Source organism: Salminus brasiliensis, chromosome 1, assembly GCF_030463535.1.
Source record: "Salminus brasiliensis chromosome 1, fSalBra1.hap2, whole genome shotgun sequence".
NCBI classification, from domain to species: domain Eukaryota; kingdom Metazoa; phylum Chordata; class Actinopteri; order Characiformes; family Bryconidae; genus Salminus; species Salminus brasiliensis.
The window spans coordinates 50908347-50929696 of NC_132878.1; the positions used below are offsets into that span (position 1 = coordinate 50908347).

The 21350-nt window shown below is 39.2% G+C and overlaps 1 protein-coding gene and 1 pseudogene across 1 annotated transcript; both read left to right on the top strand.

The window, feature by feature from the left end:
* Window positions 1-7704: 7704 nt before the first annotated feature.
* On the top strand, window positions 7705-12586 carry LOC140549461 (cytochrome P450 2J4-like; annotated as a pseudogene).
* cyp2n13 (cytochrome P450, family 2, subfamily N, polypeptide 13) lies at window positions 12511-20490 on the top strand. Its single transcript, XM_072681839.1, has 9 exons — window positions 12511-12565; window positions 13490-13652; window positions 14549-14701; window positions 14950-15110; window positions 15247-15420; window positions 15541-15682; window positions 17929-18116; window positions 19794-19935; window positions 20037-20490. Exons 2-9 carry the CDS (start codon window positions 13520-13522, stop codon window positions 20210-20212), a joined length of 1269 nt encoding a protein of 422 aa, XP_072537940.1. The 5' UTR covers window positions 12511-12565; window positions 13490-13519; the 3' UTR covers window positions 20213-20490.
* The last annotated feature ends 860 nt before the right edge of the window (window positions 20491-21350 follow it).

The window sequence follows — 21350 nt, forward strand, 5'->3', positions numbered from 1 at the left end:
TTTTCCCTGTACATTTTTTCTGGGAAATCACACTAAAATAGCAAGAACACACTGTTTATTACAATCATATGAGTTGAATACATATGATGAGTATGTGATGACTATGAATAACTTTCATGGTGTAAAGTGCAAACTGCATTTGACCTAGTTTTTTTACTTACATTGTCAGCGATACATTGTTACTGAATAACACATTTTATGATCAATATCCAAATAGGCTCATTATTTAGGGAGAATAAAAGAATAAAATAAAATTCACGGTGTAGGGTGTGGGTGTCCTCCAATTCTTTCATGGAATCCAGGGGAATTTACATAGACCACTCATTTTCTTGCGGATTACCTTTGTGTAAATAAAACTTTCACCAGGACCCTGTCTTCTGCCTTTTGTGGGGAAATATCGTCACTGGGCTGAACTTCCAATTTATACATAAGGTAGAGGAACCCTTTACACTCATTATAATGGCCCATCAGCAGTTCCACACATTTTTGCAGAATCTACGTACATTTAGTAGGCAGTAGATTTTTCATCAGTAGTTATGGGACGTAAAGCTTCAAGATGAATACAATATAGAAAAAAAAAGATTTGTTTCAAAGTATTCTTTTCATAATCAGTTCATTTGCAGGCTATGAAAAAACTAAAAGCTAAAGTTTGAAACTAAATTGGAAAGTTTGGAAGTTGGTTATTTTTATATAATGAGAAATACTTTGCATCTATCCATCTTGCTGAGGAGTATGTAGAGATTTTCAGTCTGGGGCAGTGAAAAAGCAGTGTTTATCTCTGTATTGAAAATGGAGAAAGAGGCATTCAATCAACTGGACAGTTGTTAGAAAAATAAATAAATAAATTGGAGTAACTTTCCCAAAACTAAATAAAATAGAATAGAATAAAAACACTGATAAATTGATACATAATCACACTAGTCAAAGCATGCTGAAGAGTACACACCTCAGCAGCCAGCGGTTCAAGCCATGCGGACCTACTTAAGCAACAGATTAGGTGTCTTTGTCCTGTCTGTTGAAACCACAACAAATGTCCCTGTAAGACAATGCAAAACAGCAAGATCACAATACGCTTGAAATCATGATTAAATTGTGCCAGTGCGGACCACACATTGAGATGAAACAGGAGTATGAGTCAGCTTTCCTGTGAGAGGACAGGCCCGGATTACATCCCAGCATCCACAATCCATGAGATTCATAGACCCTCTCCAAAGACACTGCATGGCTTTCTCTGATACATCTGCAATAGAACAAATGCCACTCATCTTCATCCTCTTTCATATGTTTTTTCCCTGGGCACAGTCAGCTCCCACATCAATGACCTGTTTTGAGGAATCTAAGAAGATGATTAAGTCAGAGCAGAGGCTGGAGTGCAGGATGTGAACGGAGAACCTGAGCTGTTTTCCAAGATCTGCTCTCAGCAGTCAGTCTGGGGCTGTAGACAGTTGGACAGCTCTTGTCCATTGGTTGGGGGGGGGGGGGGGGTAGCTATGAAAGGAATAGCTACACTGACTATTTCTTCACTTACCTTGAGCTTGTGGTGCCAGCAGTAACGACCCTCGACCAGGGCTTATGGGCAACTGTTGAGGAAATGTTGTAAAATTCCTCTCCCAGTGCAAAAGGGGGCAGGGAGGATACTTTGCCTTACTCCAGGTATAAAGGTTTGCCGGGCTAGGTAAGGTATCATATACAGCTTGGGCCAGAAATCTGATGTGGCTAAAATTTAACTGTGAGAGATCTTTCCAAGAAGCAGTTCCCACCTTGTCCAGGCACCTTGCTGGCCGAGTCCAACCATATTGCTGAATGGTTGTGAATCTCCTCTATGCCTTCACGCATTTGAATCTCCTCTATGCCTACACGCATTTATCCCGCCTTGATGAACAATTAGAGAAAAACAGCCTAGACCTGCTCGCCCTGATGCAACTGTCCCAACAAGAGCTTTCTGCCTTAGTCATGCCTCCGCCACCTCACCTGCCTGTGCAGAAGTTAATGCCAACTGCTGATACTTTGGGTTCCCTGGTCTCTGTACTGCATAGCCTCCCTTGCTCCCCGACTGGAGCTGAAGGGTGTTTGTAGACCCATGCAGAGCCGTGCTGTTTAAGCTCCACAGTTGACATCGGAACATTGTGGCCATAAAATCCTGGGCAGAACGACATGCTGACCAGACAGCCCTGATTTGTGGAAAGCATCCGTGTTGGATCCATTCCAGTAGAATGGAATGTAGCAGAGCCGAGATAAAGGAGGTAGCAGAGAGAAAGAAGAAATCGGGGGGAAGTGAGGCAGAGAAGGGAGCAAGGAAGCAGAAGGTGTATGATGGAGTGACACTATGACTCCCGTGAATACGAAGAAGTTTGATCCAGATTAAGAGTAGGATCCGGAACTCAGAAAGAACCCTGATGGTAAAATGCAGGGTAGCTAGAGATGTGGTGAGGCACACAGGCAGAGTGTGGAATGCGCAATCCAGAGGTTGTGCAGACCAAGACGGGCAGCAGTGGGGCAGTCGGTGACCTGAGTGGAGAAACTCATTGTGCATCGGAGGCAGGCAACTTCGAGCGAGTATTGGGACACCTGCTCAGTCATCAGAAATCAAAGGTAGTAGTTTATCCAGCTTTTGTTGGAGTACTTGTCTCAACTGTCCAGGAAAGCCTTTCTCTACTAGATAGCTGTGAGGATTTGAATGCATTCAGTGACAAGAGCTTGAGTGAGGTCAGGATGATGCATGATCATCATCCCATCTCTTCCCAACCCCCAAATAAACAATCAGAAGCATAATCATGCAGTGAGGAGAGGATAAATCAATGCAAGGCCCCAGAGCAGGACAGCGGGCAAGAGGGGAGTAAAGGCCAGGTCAGACGAAACCAGGATGGAACAGTTGGAACCAGGCATCTCAGTACATGTGAAAGAGAGAGAGAGAGAGAGAGAGAGAGAGAGAGAGAGAGAGAGAGAGAACAGAAAGGAGGGATAGAATAATAGATAAAATAATAATGATAATAATTGACTTGTAACAGCAGCAAGCAGACAGCAGGGGGCAGCTCAGCACATAGGGGAGAGAAATGTGTTTAGGAGTTTGAATAGACTGATGTACTGCCTGTAAAGCAAGTAGATTTGAGAGACTGCAGTACTGATCAGGAACCTGTGAAGAGAGAGCAGTACAGTCCGAACATGTTAGTGTTTATACAAGATACACCAGCACCGATAACAGTACAGTGCATGGATGGATTATCCGAAAGATTGAGCAAAAAGATACGTTTTTAATGTAGAGAGTCCCGAACACCAATGGAAAGTTTATTCCAGAGTTAAGGAGCCTTATAAGAAAAAGTTCTTCCTCCAGCACTGATTCTCCTAAACGAGGAACTGACAGAAGGCCAGTGTACGTGATAAATTGTATGGTTAAAGAAATTTCCCAAGATATTTTGGGGCCAAACCATTTAGTGACTTATAAGTCAGAAGGAGTATTTTATAATCAATGCAGAAGTTAACTGGTAACCAATGCAGGGACGAGAGAATGGGACTAATATGGTAAAATGATCAAGCCTTAGTGAGCTCTCTAGCAGCTGCATTCTGAATTAGTTGTAGCTTTTTAATGATTTACATGAACTTCCAACCACAAGGGCATTGCAGTAATCCAATGTTGATGTTATGCATGCATGCACCACCTTCACTGTGCCAGGTAAGGAGAGTACTTTACGCAGTTTGGCAATATTACATAGGTGGAAGAATTCCTTTTTAACTTTGTAACAGATGTGTGCATCAGACGAGAGGACAGAGTCAAAAAAAACTCCTAGGTATTTACAGTGCTACTGAGTATGACTGAGAATCCATCTAAATCTACAGCAATATTTGCATTTTTTGATTCCATATTTGGATCAATAAGTAGGACCTCTGGATTTAACAAAAGAAAGTTGTGAGTCAGCCAGTTCTTTGTGTCTTTAAGACAGTTTGTTATTTTATTAAGACAAATGTGAGCTGGGTGTCATCAGCATAGCAATGAAAGTCAATGCCATGTTCACAGATTATTTTGCCCAATATTTTGCACAATAATAGTAGTGCAGCCCCTATCAAATGAAACAAGTAGGTCCTTTGTGACTTTTGGTAGCGCTGTTTTAGTGTTATGTTTGAGTCTAAACCCAGACTGAAAGACCTCGTAAATGCTACTATTGTGAAGGTAGGTGCTATTCTTTTGGCAATACCTCTCTAAAGGTGCTAGACCAGATTTATTGTGTGCATTTGCACATTCCCTTCATTAGAAACGGTGTCCACAAACATCTGAACATACAGTCTAAGTTGCTGCTTTATAAATAGAGATGGTCTGCAAAATGTTTTTATCCAAGGTTATCCAAGTATCTTCTACTGAAATCCTCACCAGCAACACCAGCCTCAACCTGAATACAATGAGCAACACACACACACACACACACACACACACACACACACACACACTGATTACTCAGATGTGTTCACTCATCATACCCACAATACTCTACTACTCTACTCTACTAGTTCAGGGACTATATGCACTTTGCACCTTAACTGAACTCCTCTCTGGACATAAACTGTCAACTGCTCTCTCTACCTGAACACTAGCTGTTACTTATTAATGCACTGTGCACTTGTACTACAAGATGCTGTTCACAACACCAGACAGGTCTACCTCAGCATACCCTCATGTACTCCCTGTTTTACTCCTCATTTACACACACAGCACATCACTGCTCTACATATTTATTACATTTTACTGTTAGAACCATAACTTAGTCTGGACCTTAATCACCCAGCCTTTATTTGCACATGCACAGATTTGTATATGTATATGTTTGTATTTATTGTATTTATTGTCTTTGTACTTGTTGTCTATGCACCCTGTCCCATGTTTTGTCTATTGTCCTTGCACTATTGTATCATATCCTACCTATTCTGCACCAGAGACGTGCCTTATGGTGTTTGGTTGTATTGTACAACCCTGTATTAGTTTAATGACAATAAAGTTAAATTGAATTGAATTGAATAACACTTTTACTGCAACACTGTCGCATACTGTTTTTGTCTATTCTACATTTTATATTGTAATTATCACTCATTCACCTGTAGTTAGTTGTCAAAATGCATATATTTAGCAACCAAGGAACTGAATGATAAAAAAAAGCAATGTAATGTCATAATGTTGGTTGTTTACTGGTAGAGAGAAAAAAGTAATGCTGTTTTTGCAATGCCATCAACTCATAGTATTTTGACAGCCATGCTATGATTGACTATATGGTATTTTTGATTTAGTATATGTAGTGAAAGTTTTGTTTCACCATGAAATGCAGAGTTGGTATTTAATAAACAAAATGTGCTTTTGAGTAAAAAAAAAGTTTTTTTTTTAAATGGGCTAATTGTGTGATGTAGGTGTGTTACTGTGTTTAGAGTTTTTAAAAAGTAAACATCAGTATAAGCTCCTTTTTTTGGAATGTCAGTGTATTAGTAGAGTAAACAGTATGAAAAGATAAGTTACCTATTGCACAAAAGTAGGACGTACTTTAAGTGTGTAGTGGACTGTTTTTACTTTGTGTTTTTGTTATTTCTGGTATTGTCATTTTCTTTTCAATGTCATGCATCCATGGAAATCACCTATTTGATAAAGGTGCACATAATAGTAAATGCTGTTATGCTACTGCAGAAGCAACACCTAAGATATTGTCATCTTAACATTTTGTGACTGGCTGTGTACAGCTGTGAAAACCATTTGTGGACTGTTCATGTCCAATGGGATGTTTTTTTTTCCACCAAGAATTCTTGGAAAGCATTTAACATGTTATGTAATACTGCTGCATAACACCTTCTGACCTTCTGTTTCCCTGGGAACCCTCTTCCTGTTCACTCTGAGAAACCCTGACCATATTCAACTAGCCATGTTTTATGCACAACATGTATTATGTCTTAAAGACCCACATTTTTCATTATTAAGATTTTCTACTGATAATTCTTTTTAATAAACTATGCAAATCTAAGCATGAGTTTTCTCTAGTCAGTGGAAGCAGTTTGAGACTTGATGCAAAATTTGCTGATATCTCTATACATACTTCATTTAATGTCCCACGATTGCAACTAGATTAATTAATAAACTGTTTGAGTGTTTAGACCCTGTGTCTCTACATCTGTGCTACTGTGCAAATGAGGCTTGTGGATGTCTGGGAGAGGACAGATTAGGAATTTGTTTCCTGTGGAGCTCTTTAGAATTCCACAGAATGTAAATAAATGAGTTGTCAAGGGACCCTGTTTTTCTTGGAGATCACACCACCCCCGATTATGTAACACTCCACTCACCAAAAAACAGAAAGACCTTTATGCTATCTAACCCACCAGCATTTAGTCCTTTATCTTCTTTCTTTCCCTCCTGTGCCCGGCACACACAAATGCAAACATCCACACGCAATACTTACACATATGTATCAAAGTTGAGATTTAGGCACAGATTAACTTGCAGTTAGCGGATGAACTATACAGATTTGCACTGACCTACCCTTCGGCTTTCTAAATCAATTGCTCTGAAACAGTGTCAGCTATGATTTTAAATGACATGTTTGAGCTGTTTGGTGTTAAAGGCTGCTTAATTATCATTTTGGTGGTCTTGATCCTTGTCGATTATATTCAGAACAAAAATCCGCCAAACTTTCCTCCAGGACCTCTTGCTTTGCCTTTTCTGAGAAATGTATTTTCGGGAGTTGACCATAAAACGATGGACAAGGTAAGTTCTCTCTATTTAGATACTTTAAAGTGCCCTCATTAAAGACAGAAATGTACATGTGTAAACATTGTGCAGTCAGGTTCATAAGTATTTGGGCAGGAATAATTTTTGTCATTTTGCATCTGAACCAATACCTTAATGATTTCAAGGAGACAATTAGAGATGATGGGGGGGGGGGGGGGGGTGTCAACAATGGAAACAGTGGAAATTTCCCACAGTCCCTCCAATTTCCCAGGCTCAAAAGTAAATGGACAATTGGCAATTTAATGGTCAGCCCTGTTCCCTCATCATTCCATTATGAATTTTTAAGATATAATGTCAAGAAATGATTCCAAGTGTTGAATTTGTGTTTGATATCTGTTTATGGGAACTCAAAGATTGTGATGCAGATACAGTTGGCCATCATTTAACTAAAAAAAACAAATAAATGAAAAACTTATCATAGATGTTGCAGAAATGTTTTGCCAAATCAACAGTTTAGTACAGGATGCAGTGACAACTTGGCAACACCAACAGGTCCATGGGATACAATAGATAATCAAGTCAAGAAATATTTTAGTGAGACAGGTGAATTTGAAATCTACTGTACAATCAGGAGGCACTGTTTTTGTTTTTGAAAAGGCATGTATGGCTCCTGATGGAAGTGATGTTTATTGATATGACTGCTGATAGAAGTATAAAGAATTAGGACACATTTCCTGAAGTATCAGGATCAATTTTAATGTGAATAGAGTTTTCTGCTCATATACAGTTGGATGCTGCAAAACTGAAAGGATAGCACTTCACAATGAAGATGAATGCAACCAAAGAGCTTAAGATCCAGAACATTAAGGTCCACAAACAAGCACCAACTAAAGACCGAAGATGACTGCAGTACAGTAAAAACCTGGCAAGAAGAAAGTCTTGTTGAGTCAAAAGAAAGTTCCACTTTCTGATCAAATATGTTAAAAAGAATGTGTTTCTTGGTGATTTGTAAGATGCCTGAGTGCCATTTCCTGTGTGAGGCATTCAAAGAGGAACAGGGTGAGTCTTGTGATGGAGCAGAAAAGTTATTTTAGGGTACTAATAACCCAGCTCTCAAGAGGTTGAGTCATTAACCAGTATGTTGTGGGTTTGGTCCTGGCTGATATCAGTGTTTATCACTGTTATACATTAAAGAGGCAATCAACAGCTAATTGTTCTGGGGTACTCTTACTATAAATGCAAGTGTGTTTGAAAACATTTTTCTTGTGAAATTTGAATCCAAATGAGATTTTCAGCATCTTTTATTCACTTCCAAATTGAAAGATGTTTCTCAATTGCATTACAGGCTGTCCATTTGACCTCTGCTCAAAATCAATAATGCAGTGGCTAATGTGATTGGCACCCTGGTATTTGGCCATCGTTATGAGTATGATGACATTCAGTTCCAGAGACTTCTATGCATGAAGTGAGCGCAGAGTCAGTGTACCTCACTGGTTCTGTGTGGAATGAGGTACTGGATTCATCCTTACACTAAATAAACTAGTGAAGTGTAACTGCAAAACTAGGGCTTCAATACCATTGAAACCTACAGTTTAGCACATATATAATACATGAGTTGTTCACAGGTTCTTTACCTTTGAACCAGAACAACTGTAAGGACCCACATGAATGCTTTGCCTGTTTTTTGTTCTTTTATAGAACTTAAAAAAAGGGTTCTAATCAGAACCAAATAAGGTTTCACTATTGTTGCACATAAAAGAGACCCTTCTTACTATTACTCAGAAACCTGTTGCTAAGACTAAAAACTATTAGTACACTAAAATACATTGCACTGATTTTGTTATTTGTTACTGTACAAAGCATACTTCTTTTCTTTCACATCCTTCAGAGCATACTGAGCAGGATTCCAGGACCTCATCACACCATAATTAGGAACTACCAAACACTTGCTGCCTCTCTGAGAGAGGAGACTGACAAACACAAACTAGACTGGAACCCAAATGAGCCTCGCAATTACACTGATTCCTACTTTGCAGAAATTGAGAAAGTAGTCAGATTATTTACGTGTTATATCTCTGTGCAAATTTCATTAAGTCTGAGTTTCAGAGAAAGACTGACAAGGAGGCCCACCTTGATGTGGACAACCTGGCATGGTGCATGGTGGACCTGTTTGAGGGAGGAACAGAGACCCTTTATGCTGGGCTCTTCTACATGATCAAATACCCACTTATGCAGAGTATACTGTCTCAGAGAACAATTACCTGACTGTATCCTAAATGATACCACTAATATATTAGATTACTATCTAATCTGAGAGAGGTTTAACCCATTAAATGATCAAGATTGCCAGGACCAGGCTTCTATTCCTCAGATCTATAACTTTAGAACGTTGGACCATTTTCACCAACCCACTTCGTGCAATTTTCATGTTTACATATTTAAAATATGTTTAATTTATGAGGACAAAGGGGTCCATTCTTATAAGAACACAACTAACATTTTTTGACTTTTTGTTAGCAGTTTTAATATTCTTTGTAAGATATTGGTGGATTAAGCCCCATGTTTTTTATGTACACTCTTGTTGGTTGGCAAAAGTTTTTATAAAGAACTGCTGTGGGGGTGAAGAATTGTGAGGAACTTCTGTAAAGAACAACTTAACATTTGTGTGAAATTATGTGATGGGTGGTCCAGTATACACTCTTTCTCAATGGTTCTTTACAGAACCATAAGTGGTTCAGCTATGGCATTATGTTTTTTTTGGTTTTTTTGTTTTTTGTTTTTTTTTGGGGGGGGTGTAATTGCTAAGTGATACTGTAGGCTGTGATATCATGGAATTTCAACATGGGTAATAGTCTAGTAGACAAAATTACAAAAGAAAAAAATCTTCTAATTATGAATTTTCCCCAATCAGAGATGGTACAAGAGGAGATTGACCATGTTATTGGATGATCACATATATGGCAGACAAGGCCAGCATGCTATATACCAATGCTGTCCTTCATGAGGTGCATAGAAAAGGCAATATTGTCCCACTAAACATGTCCAGGGTGGCCATTACGGACACTACACTGGGGGGCTATTTTATACCAAAGGAACATAGAAAATACATAATTAGAGTATTACTCTTTGTGAACTGGAATGTTTGATAAAATCTGTGCTTATAAACACCATTAATGTATGTATTATTGTGATAATCACATGACGTCATAAATTCTCCAGAACTACTTTGATGCCTTCTGTTTTGTGTGTATGAAACAGTAATGATCAGCAATCTCTCCTCTGTGCTGCATGATAAGAGTGAATGGGAAACACCAGATATCTTCACTTCTTGGACTCAAAGGGTCACTTTCACAGGCGAGATGCTTTCTTTCCATTCTCTGCAGGTACAGCAAAACCACTACTTAACATTGTATAATGCACCTTATCTGTATAAACTTTCCATTGTTGAGGTAAATGTTCATGGTGTTGTTGAACTAGTCTCATGGTCCTTTGGGTCTGTATGTGTGTATGTCCTGTAGGTAAGAGGCTGTGTCCTGGGGAGTACCTGGCTCGCCTGGAGCTTGTCCTCCTCTTCACCATCCTCCTTCAGACCTTTACTTTTAGCTCACCTCATGGTGAAGAGCCCAGTCTGGAAAGTCAGCTTGGCTTTACACAGTCCCCAGTGCCATACAAGGTATGTGCCTTCCCAAGATAAAGACATGTGCAGACTTATGGGGAAAACAAAAAAACATGGATCATCCACACATGGTTTCCAACTCACAACAGAGAAACGTTCAGGTTGCTGCAGGGCTCTACTCATATCTTCATATTAAGGAGTAACTTACAGTGTGTAACATTGTTGAAGACTTTCGTCTGCACTCTGCACAAATCTGCACTCTCCTTCCTCTATCTTATAGTATAAACTGCATGCTTCATATTGCTATACCTCTTTCTGTGTATGATTACTCAGTAAAAATAAATATACAGAAATAAATGGTAACACTTTTAAGTGGTCCTTTTTAGATTTAAAATATAAATATGAACAACAGACTACTTGCAATAAATCAACAATATATCAGTGAATCTAAATAATCTAAATACATGAAATTTACAGTTTTTCTTACTGTATACATTGTTCACAATACATGTATTGCACACACATGTTCATGTTCAGAGAACAGAGATCCCTCAATGCAAAAATACTATGTGCAATATCCCCCCATGTGCAATTAAGAGTCATTTGCTGTAAATAATATTGTTATTGCTTTTTTTAAATTCTTATTTATATTGTGTATATAGTGTAAATTATTTATCTACATTTTTGTAACTGAGTGTCTTGCTATCCCTTTCTGCTGTGACACTGAGAATTTCCCCACTGCGGGACTAATAAAGGACTATCTTATCTTATCTTATCTTATCTTATTGACCCTAATCCTAACTTTCTTCTCAACCCAATTTCCTACCCCTAACCCTAATCCTAGACCAACTCCTACATAAACATTAACACTGTTAAGAAAGAGCATATTTGACCACATTTACTATTTCTAAATAGGTTGTGAATCTAGAATCAGAATCAGAATCAGAATCTATTTATTTCACCAAGTATGTTACACATACAAGGAATTTGTCTTGATGAGAGCAACACGTATGACAAGTAACCAAAACACAGAACACTAGAATCATTCTGACCAAACTATACAGAGTGCATAAAAGCATCTCTTCAGTTATACAAAAAATGTTTTAGCAAGGAGCCCATATTAAGTATTATACATGATAAAGCATTTAATTCATTCTATATAAACCTATATAAATGTTTTAGACAGTAAATAATATTTACAGAACAAAGCTTCATGCAGAATGATAAATGCCACAATGACTGCACTAAATAATTTGCAGGAAGTTGAGTATAGTGCTGTTTGTGTTTGAGGAAAAATGGTCATGAATATTTAGAAGAACTAAGAGGGATATATTTCAACTATTCCTTTTTGTCTTTTTACTTTTTTTACATTGTTTTTGAACATCTAAGTGATCTGAGACATCTAGTCAATGTAAAAAACAAAACCAATCAATAAAGTTTAAGCTACAGTAAACTCTTGTGATATAAATGTTACTAAATCACTTAAAAACATTTTGCTGTCTAGACTTCACTGACATGTTTACACATTGGGGGTAAAGGTTAAAGAAAAGTAGGTGGTAGTTTATGTGAATCAGTAGCCTGGTTTCGAAAACATATGAAAGATGAAAGGTTGAGTCCCAAGGTCAGTGTATGTGTACATGTACAAAGAAATATATTGAATATATAATGATTTATATCTGTATAAATGTATTAATGGCCTTGGTTAAGAGGTCTTCTTATAGTACAATAATTTTTAAGAAATTGCAAGGAAAGGTTCCAGTAAGGCCTTCAGATGGTTTTAGTCACTTGAATGAGGTCTTCAGATGAGTTTATTTACAGTAGATTTGCTCTTTGTCATTGCTCAGCCACAGTGCCTTTGCATATTTTTGGCAATTTTTTAAGCTTTATTAATACTCTGCCTACTCAAACCTAGTCTGAACAATCAGAAACCATGGGCCAAAAGAGAGAAAGCAGAGAGGGGTGTGACCATTAAAAGGTTGATAAATCACAGTCACAGTCCTACAACATCAAACACGTTCTCTGAAACCAATACGTTCCTTCTTTGTATCTCTGTGTTGGTGTAAGCCATCATGCCTGTGCCATTCCTTGAGAGTTTTGGTCTGATGGGTCTGCTGCTCTTTCTTTTTGTGTTCTTGGTCATTCTGGACTACTTAAAGAACAAAAAACCTCTGAATTATCCACCTGGACCTTTCTCGCTACCATTCCTTGGAAACATCTTTAACTTCGCCTCCAAGCAGCCGTATGTTTACTTAACCAAGGTGAGCAAACATTTCCAGTAGTGCGCTCATGTTATCATGTTATATTATTACTCATGTTATATAAAACAGATTTTTGTTAAACTTAATCAGAGTGAAATGTTTGAAAGAGATAAGTACTTCTATAAAGCTGCCCACAGACTGAATTGGTCTAGTTATTTCAGGGGGTTTATAATGAAAAATAAGGAAAAGAAATTGCCCTGATAGGCTGTACTAACAGTGCACTGTTTTCATCAAGAGCAACTGACTCTAACTAAAAAACTAACCGTATGATACTTCCCAAAAACACTGCATATTCCCTACTGTAAATTTGTGTATGTTAGTTGTGACTGCATGGGCCTCCTGTAGCACTTAATGAGAGAGCCTTTTTACCTATACCCAGGACATCATATCGTTTTTTTGTCACTCTTACTGCATGCGGAGTACTAACACAACAAAACCACTGCATCGTTTTGGCCAAAAATACAATGTTTTCATATGAAATGCTCTTGTGGCTTAAGCCACAAGCTGTAAGGCTACAGAACTGAGTTTAGTGTTTTACCTGCACCAATAATGATTCAGCAAACAATCCACAGTGTGAGAACATCTCAGTTTACTGAAATTCTATATGTCTATCAACTCGAACATCTGCACCTTTACCTGAAAAAAATAACAAAGGCCCGACTACACAGATAGGGTTTCAGCCTAAACAGCCAACTGCTTTCAGTTATGTCCTCAAGCTCTGATTTCCTTTCAGAATTTCTGAGATCAATTAATGCACTTTAAGAAGTGTTCTTACTCTTTATACTCTGAGGTATAAATACACTCTGGTTATGCCCAAAATGCCCAATTGCTGTTTTATAAGACAATTAAAACAATGTATACCTATACATACACACACTCACCTTTATTCCATCTGTTTCATTTCATTCTATTCCATCTCCACAGCTTGGCAAGGCCTACAACAATGTATTTTCCATGCGAATTGGCCAAGAAAAGGTGGTCTTTGTCACTGGTTACAAAATGGTGAAGGAGGCTCTAGTAACCCAGGCTGACAATTTTGTGGATAGGCCTTACAGCCCCCTTTCTGAGAGGATCTACTCAGGCAATGGTAGGTTCCTCCTAATGCAGGACAATGCTAGACCTCATGTGGCTGGAGTGTGTCAGCAGTTCCTGCAAGATGAAGGCATTAAAGCTATGGACTGGCCCGCCCGTTCCCCAGACCTGAATCCGATTAAGCACATCTGGGACATCATGTCTCGCTCCATCCACCAACGTTACGTTGCACCACAGACTGTCCAGGAGTCCTCATCAGGAGCATGCCCAGGCATTGTAGGGAGGTCATACAGGCACATGGAGGCCACACACAATACTGAGCCTCATTTTGACTTGTTTTAAGGACATTACATCAAAGTTGGATCAGCCTGTGTGACTACAAATCCAGGCTTCCATTGGTTAATAAATTTGATTTCCATTGATGATTTATGTGTGATTTTGTTGTCAACACATTCAACTTTGTACAGAACAAAGTATTCAATTAGAATATTTCATTCATTCAGATCTAGGATGTGTTATTTGAGAGTGTTCCCTTTATGTTTTGAGCAGTGTATATGTACACTAAAGTAAAGGTAAGTAAATTAATACACAGTAAAGTACAGACAGTTAAAGAGTACTGTACAGTATAGAGGCATGTGCATGTGTAAAGTGCATTGTGCAAGTACAAAAGTAAACAGTAATACCTTTAGTGTGGTAAAGAACCTTTACATAAAGTAAATGGCTCTTTACACTCACAAATGTCTTTAGAAGCATGGTTCTCAGAGGAATTAGAAGTGGTTTTTCAATGGTATTGCTCAAGGAACCCTTTGTTGCACCTTTATTTTAAGACTGTCAAGATTTGTTGCTTGTTCTTAGTCTAGTATCCTCAAATAGCAGGTGATGTAATATGGTCTGAATTCACAGAACCACTGTTTTGTAAAATTAGCTACACATGTCTTTCTGCTTCTTCAGGTGGACTATTTGTAAGCAATGGTAACATGTGGAGAGTGCAGCGACGCTTTGCTCTGTCCACACTGAGGAACTTTGGACTTGGGAAGAAGACTATGGAGCTGGCCATTTGTGAGGAGAGTCGTTTCCTGCTGGATGAGATGGACAGCCAGAAAGGTACAGGACATACTCACAGAACAACATTTGATCAGATCCAGGACCAAAATCTGAATCTAAACTGACTAAAAGACAGAAATGGCAATGGTGGAGTAAATAAATTTTTATTAGTAAACTCAATTCAAACATTTTGCTTATGAAATTAGGGAGGGGCCTGTTAGCTCTGGTTAACATGCAAGACCAGCAAAAGGATAATTGGCATAGAAGTGATATGTGCTTTTAAAATTAATAAGGCATGTCATCTCCAGGAGAGGCTTTTGATCCTGCTGGACTTTTCATCAAAGCTGTTTCCAACATCATTTGCCAATTAGTGTTTGGCCAGAGATTTGATTATGCTGACCACAATTTCCAGCTGATGCTCACATACACATCTGAAGCACTTCTACTAGAGGGTTCAATATGGGCACAGGTATAGTAGTTCTGCCTAAAACTTTATGTAGAAGAAATAGTCCAAGCTATATGTAGCAGGGACTAGATATTAAAGCCATAGTACCTCTTGATCCTAAACTACCATGCACAATTAAGTTTCTTTTCTTCCCCAATAGTTTTATGAATCATTTCCTTCCATTATGAAGCATCTTCCTGGGCGACACAATGTTATTTTTAGAAACTATGAATTCGTTTGTGAATTCATAAGAAAGAACTTGGATAAGCACAAAGCTTGCCTTGACCCATCCAATCCTCGAGACTACATGGACAGCTTTCTGATTGAGAAACAGGTAGCATTCATTTACTCGTACAGTGGTTCATGACTTAACTTTTCATTTTTATTTTTTATTTTTTTGTCTGCTCACCATCTGAGTTCTCCTTTGTCTTTTCTTCACTGATTGCATGTCCAGAACGCACATGATCCAGCTGATGGTTTTACTGATGATAATCTGGTTAGGTGCACATTGGACCTGTTTCTTGCAGGGACTGAAACCACTACCACTACACTGCGCTGGTCTCTCATCTACCTTGTCAAAAATCCAGAGGTACAGGGTAAGACACTGCATTATAAAGCTCAAATATGTTCAGTATTCTGTACACTGATGAGGAAAATACTAATGATATGGATCAATTCAAGGCTGAATAAAAATTCATTAAAAGTACTTATATTTTAAAGTGCATTGTTTGTTGATGTTCTTTTCTTTTCTGTAAATACATCTTTCAGCTCTTTATTACCTTTATTACCTTTAGTACTTTCTACTTTTTTTTAATTTATCCCCTACCCTATTTATTGTTTAGTGTAATTTTCCTTTAGTTTAAGACTGTGTTCTGTGTTTCTTTGTTACTTGTCATACGTGTTGCTCTCACCAAGACAAATTCCTTGTATGGGTAACATACTTGGTGAAATAAAGAGATTCTGATTCTGATTCTGATTCCTGCCATCAGCAGCCGGAGCCAGAGAGAGCACAATTGGCCTTGTTTTCTCTGGGTGTGTAAATGTCTCTTTCACTCTTTCCTCACATTGCTTCAGTGTGATGCTGGCTGGCATGGACGCCGATGCACTTTCCTCCAAGTGTGTTGGTTACTTGGTGACGTGGCAGTACTAATAGAGGTGGTGGCAGGTTGCACATGTGTCAGTCAGGAGCATTATAGGTGATGGGAGGCGTGCTAATAAGTGGGTTGAGTAATCCTCAATTGAGGACTAAAATGTTTTCAGTCTGACATAGTATAAGAATTAGCAATTCAGTGAGATGAAAATCTAAATGGCTATTAAGTACAAGCTATGATTTTTTTCAGGAGATGCTCCTGAAGATTTGATATAAAATAATCCACTTACCTAAGAAACGAGACAAAGAGAAAAACAGGCCTTTCCAAAACTGTAGTCCAATAATTGATTTAAAGCTACAGATGAAAAAGGGTCTCTGAACAACTGTACAAGACCACTAGATCGCTGAAAGTACTATTTGGTAAACAGCACTTAAAGCTTTTTGTACTTCGAGAAATAGGAGAAAATGAGTTACGGATCTAAAAAACATCCACAGAAATAGGTGTGACAAAATGACTCCCTCACTACACATATTCTCTATGTACATAATTGTTATAAAATCTTTACATAACTATCCACAAAAGACAGTGTAGTCTTTATGAGTGTAGTGTGACTGAGGATAGGTCACAGTTCCATTAAATAAGTGCAGGGTGCAAAGTGTGTTTGTATGGGGTGGAGGTGTGATGAGATCAGTAAGATAACTTTGTGGACTGTAGACTGGTATACTGCGGTACTGGCTGTTCAGCAGCCAAATTGCTTGGGGGTAGAAGCTGCCTCTGAACTGACTTTCTCAGGATGCACCTAGTGGTGTATAAATCCAGAGGATTTGGCAGCTGAACCTCGATGATGGCCTGGGCTGTGCGCACCATCCTCTGCAGAGTTTTCCGCGCATGAGCGGTGCAGTTCCCGTACCAGGTGGTGATACAGCCTGTCAGCATACTCTCCACAGTGCATGTGTAGAACGTCCTGAGTAAGCAGGGGTTCATACCAAACCTCCTCAGCCGTCTGAGGTAGAAGAGGCGCTGTTGTGCTTTTTTCGCCACTCGTGTGGTGTGTTCTGTCCATGTGAACACCAAAGAACTTGAAGCTGCTGACCCCCTCCACAGTGGTCCCATTGATAGAGCATTGATCCCATTGATGTGAACTCTCTCTCCTGTTTCCAGAGGTCCACAAATAGCTTCTGGGTCTTTCTGTCATTTAGAGAAAGGTTGTTTTCCTGGCACAGATGCCTCACCATTGTTGGCGATCAGGCCAACATTTGTCTTGTAATCAGGGAATGTAATTGTATAAATGTAGATGGAGTTGGAGATGTGTCTGGCTGTGCTCCAGTGTTGAGGGTTAGTGAGCGGGATGTGATGCTGCCCATCCTTACCACATGCTGTCCAGGTGGGAGAGGTCAGTATGCAGAGTCAGGGCAATAGCATCATCAGTAGATCTGTTTCACCTGTATGCAAATTGCAATGGATCCAGGGTGGCGGCAGGTAGTGAGGAGCAGATGAGTTCTCTGACCAGCCTCTCAAAGCACTTGCTAATGATGGGGAAAAGCATCCTATGGGGATCAGACCGCGACCAACCGCAAACAAGCACAACACCCTTAATCACCACACTATGGTGTGTATGGTTCAGACCCAGAAATCACTTCAGACCCATAGATCAGTTGGTAATTTGATACCAAGCTGCTACAAAAAGTGTTTTTATAGCATTTGTTAATGACCAAAATATCTGAAAATATCTGAACTTTTTGCTGATGCAGATAAGTTGCAGGAAGAGATAGACAGTGTGATTGGACAGTCACGGCAACCCAGCATGGCCGACAAACCCAACATGCCCTTTACCGAAGCTGTCATCCACGAGATCCTGAGGAGAGGAGACATTGTGCCTCTGAATGTCATGCGAGTAGCACTGAAGGACACGACACTTGGAGGACACTTCATTCCAAAAGTAAGTGCGTTATGTTTCATTGACAGATGATGGTAGACCATATGGAGAATTCTTCAAATATGCTGACAAGAACTATTTAAAAAAATCATTTCATCATATACCTCTGTCTGTACTTCTTCTGCACTGGTATTTTAAGTCTGATGAAAAAAAAAACAACTCAAACTAATTTAAAAAATAAATGGTAATAGTTAGCAGTGTCCATCTCTGCGCACTGCCAAGCATTTTTGAGCCAGATAGACATTAACCCATCCATCAGTAGAAGGTCAATGAGATGTCCTTAGTATTTGCCATGTGGTGTCTCATTTTATTTATAAGTTCAGCCATGCCACTCCTCTACTGCGTTCTCTTCACTGGCTTCCTGTAGCAGATTCAAAACCATTATACCCTAATATGGGGAAATCGGCACCAGTCTGAGCATGGTTGCCAGCAGCAGTTCGAATAGAGGTGTTGCTGGTTGCGCATTTGTCGGAGGAAGCATGTGTCAGTCCTTACCTTCCCAGTGTTGGGAGCATTACATGTCATGAAGTATGCATGCTAAGTAAGCACTACATGTCATAAGTAAGAGAAAGTATGAGTGGGTTGGGCAATTGGCTATCTAAAATGGGGACGAAAATTAGGTTTTAGTGTTTGCCAAATGGTGCATCCTTTTATTGACAAGTTCAGCCATGTCACTCCTGTTCTGCGTTCTCTTCACTGGCTTCCTGTAGCCATCCACAGCAGGTTCAAAACCCATACACTGGCCTAATATGGTGAAATCTGCACCAGTCCCTCCCTATCTGATTTCCATGGCAAAAACACAATCTGCGCCCAAAGCCCTTCATACTTCCTGTGTGATTCAGCTTGACCTACCCTTCCTAAAGATGGTATGTTAGACAATCACTTAGACTTTTCTCTGTTCTGAGACACTGAGGTGGTGGAACAAACTTCCAAGTGATTAGTAATTTAGTAAATTAGTAATTACGCTTCAATTTCTTTTGGTTTTCTTAGTCCGTGCAGGCATACAAAGGTAAGCACTTTGGACAGACGCTTATTAGCAATAGTGAGAAAGCTGTAAGATGATCAGAACTGCATTCTATTAGAAGCCATGAAGAAAATGTACATCCATATTTGCTGGTAAAGTCAGTCCACGAAGAGACGTAAGTCCATGTTTACAAAAAGACTCATTTGACTCATGTAAACCCATTTTCCTATACTCTGATTACCCAACTGTATGCAAACATGTTGATTGGATTACTGACTCAATCTGATTTGCTGCCGTTATCAGATCATTGAGTATATGTAAACACACTCATTGATCTGCTGTCAGGTCCAACCATGACCCAGTCTTAGCTTGTAGTGCCATTAACTGACTCAATCTGGTGGACTTCAACAGTAGTTAAGTATTATGGAAAATAGTCATTAGGGTTAGGATCTGTATATGATTCATTTATTAGGGTTAGCATACAATCGAGTCCTGTAAACAATAATCTACTGGAAACTCAGCTGTAATAGAGGTCAACTGAAACGACTTCTATGGTCAAATTGTCTGTGGTAATTCCCCATATGTAATAGATGCTCATAGTCTTTCTTCAATAACAAAAAAAATGTTCCAGTGCCTGGTTTACTACATTGCAAACGTAGCTTAAGTACACTGCCTGATAACTGTTAGCCCACCCGTGATTATCCCACTGTGTCCAGGGAACCAGACTGATGCCAATACTTCATTCAGTTTTGTTTGATGAAGAAGAGTGGGAGACACCCAACAGCTTCAATCCTCAACACTTCCTCAGCAAAGACGGCAACTTCGTGAGGCGAGATGCCTTCCTGCCATTCTCTGCAGGTAAGAACATGCGAGGAGCACACTGTAAGGAGCATCAGCTAAACAGGCTCTCCCATCCACCTCTCCCCCACGCACTCATGTTGTTTCTCTCTCCCCATCAGGGAAGAGAGTATGTCTAGGAGAACAGCTGGCGAGGATGGAACTCTTCCTCTTCCTCGTCTGCCTCTTCCAGAAGTTCCGGTTCTCTGGGGTGGAGGGGGTGCCGTTTGACACAGAGGGAATTATGGGAGTCACGCGAACTCCTCGTCCTTTTAAAATCTATGCGAAGGCACGATGAGAGCAGTTCACAACACATGCTTCCCAACATCCCATACATAACAATATGACAGTCTTACACCAGTCCTGGAAATTCTGTTCGCACAAAACATGACACAACATTAGAAACCCAACTGCATACAGTAGAGGATAGCTTGCGTGGATGGGTGAGAGAGATTTTGCACTATGACATGAAAATGTAAGTTCAAAGATTTCACCAATCTGTGCAATATAATCATCTCTCTGGAGTGTGTCTTCAGAAAGAAATTAACATTAAAAAGCTTGCATATAAAATTGTACTTTTTGCAAAATACCTATATATACCTTTGATATCTGCCAGTATCTTGCCTTTTTAGTGCACTTGAAAAATGCACGTTAGGGGATGCAGATAAGTGTGTGGAGTTGGGGCAATGTGAGGCACAGGTGGGGTAGAAAGGAGCCAGCTACAGAACTGTACATCACTGCTGCCAACACCAATGGGAGTGTCAACATTAAGAAGGCTACCATCCATCGCTACTTTACAGACGAGAAAAATCCTCCATTTCAATCCGCTAATTTTCATCATTAATTAAGGCCACAGAACTCAATTTTTAATCACTTTGGGGACGTTTGCTCCCAGTTTACCTGTCACCTGTGGCTCGCCTTTTGGTTCCATAAAGAACCATGTTTGTAATAGAAATGTTTGAGTGTAGAGAACCTTCGTAAAAGGTTTCATGTCAATTAAATGTAATGCACCTCATGTAAAGGTTCTTTACCAATTGTAATGTTCTTCACACTCGCACATCTCTAATAGAAACATGGTACTTTATGAAACCAAACTGCTTCTTCTATGGTATCACTCAAAGAGCCATTTGAAGCGCGCATGTTTTAAAGGTGTGAATGAATTTGTTTCTGATTTGTGTAGAATTACAGAAAATACTCAAATTCCTACTCGATTCATAGGGCCCTAATGAGTTCACTAACTTATTGCTATGGAGAGTTCAATGGAAGCCTAATGTCTATTTTAAAAAATGGGATTATAGAAACCATTTATTAACAGAAATCTTAGTCACTATATATATTTTTTTAAATAATATTTTTAGGCACGGCTGGCTTTTTAGCCTGAAAGCATCTCACATATATATATTAGCCTTAATCATAAAGTTTGCAAAGTTCACTTT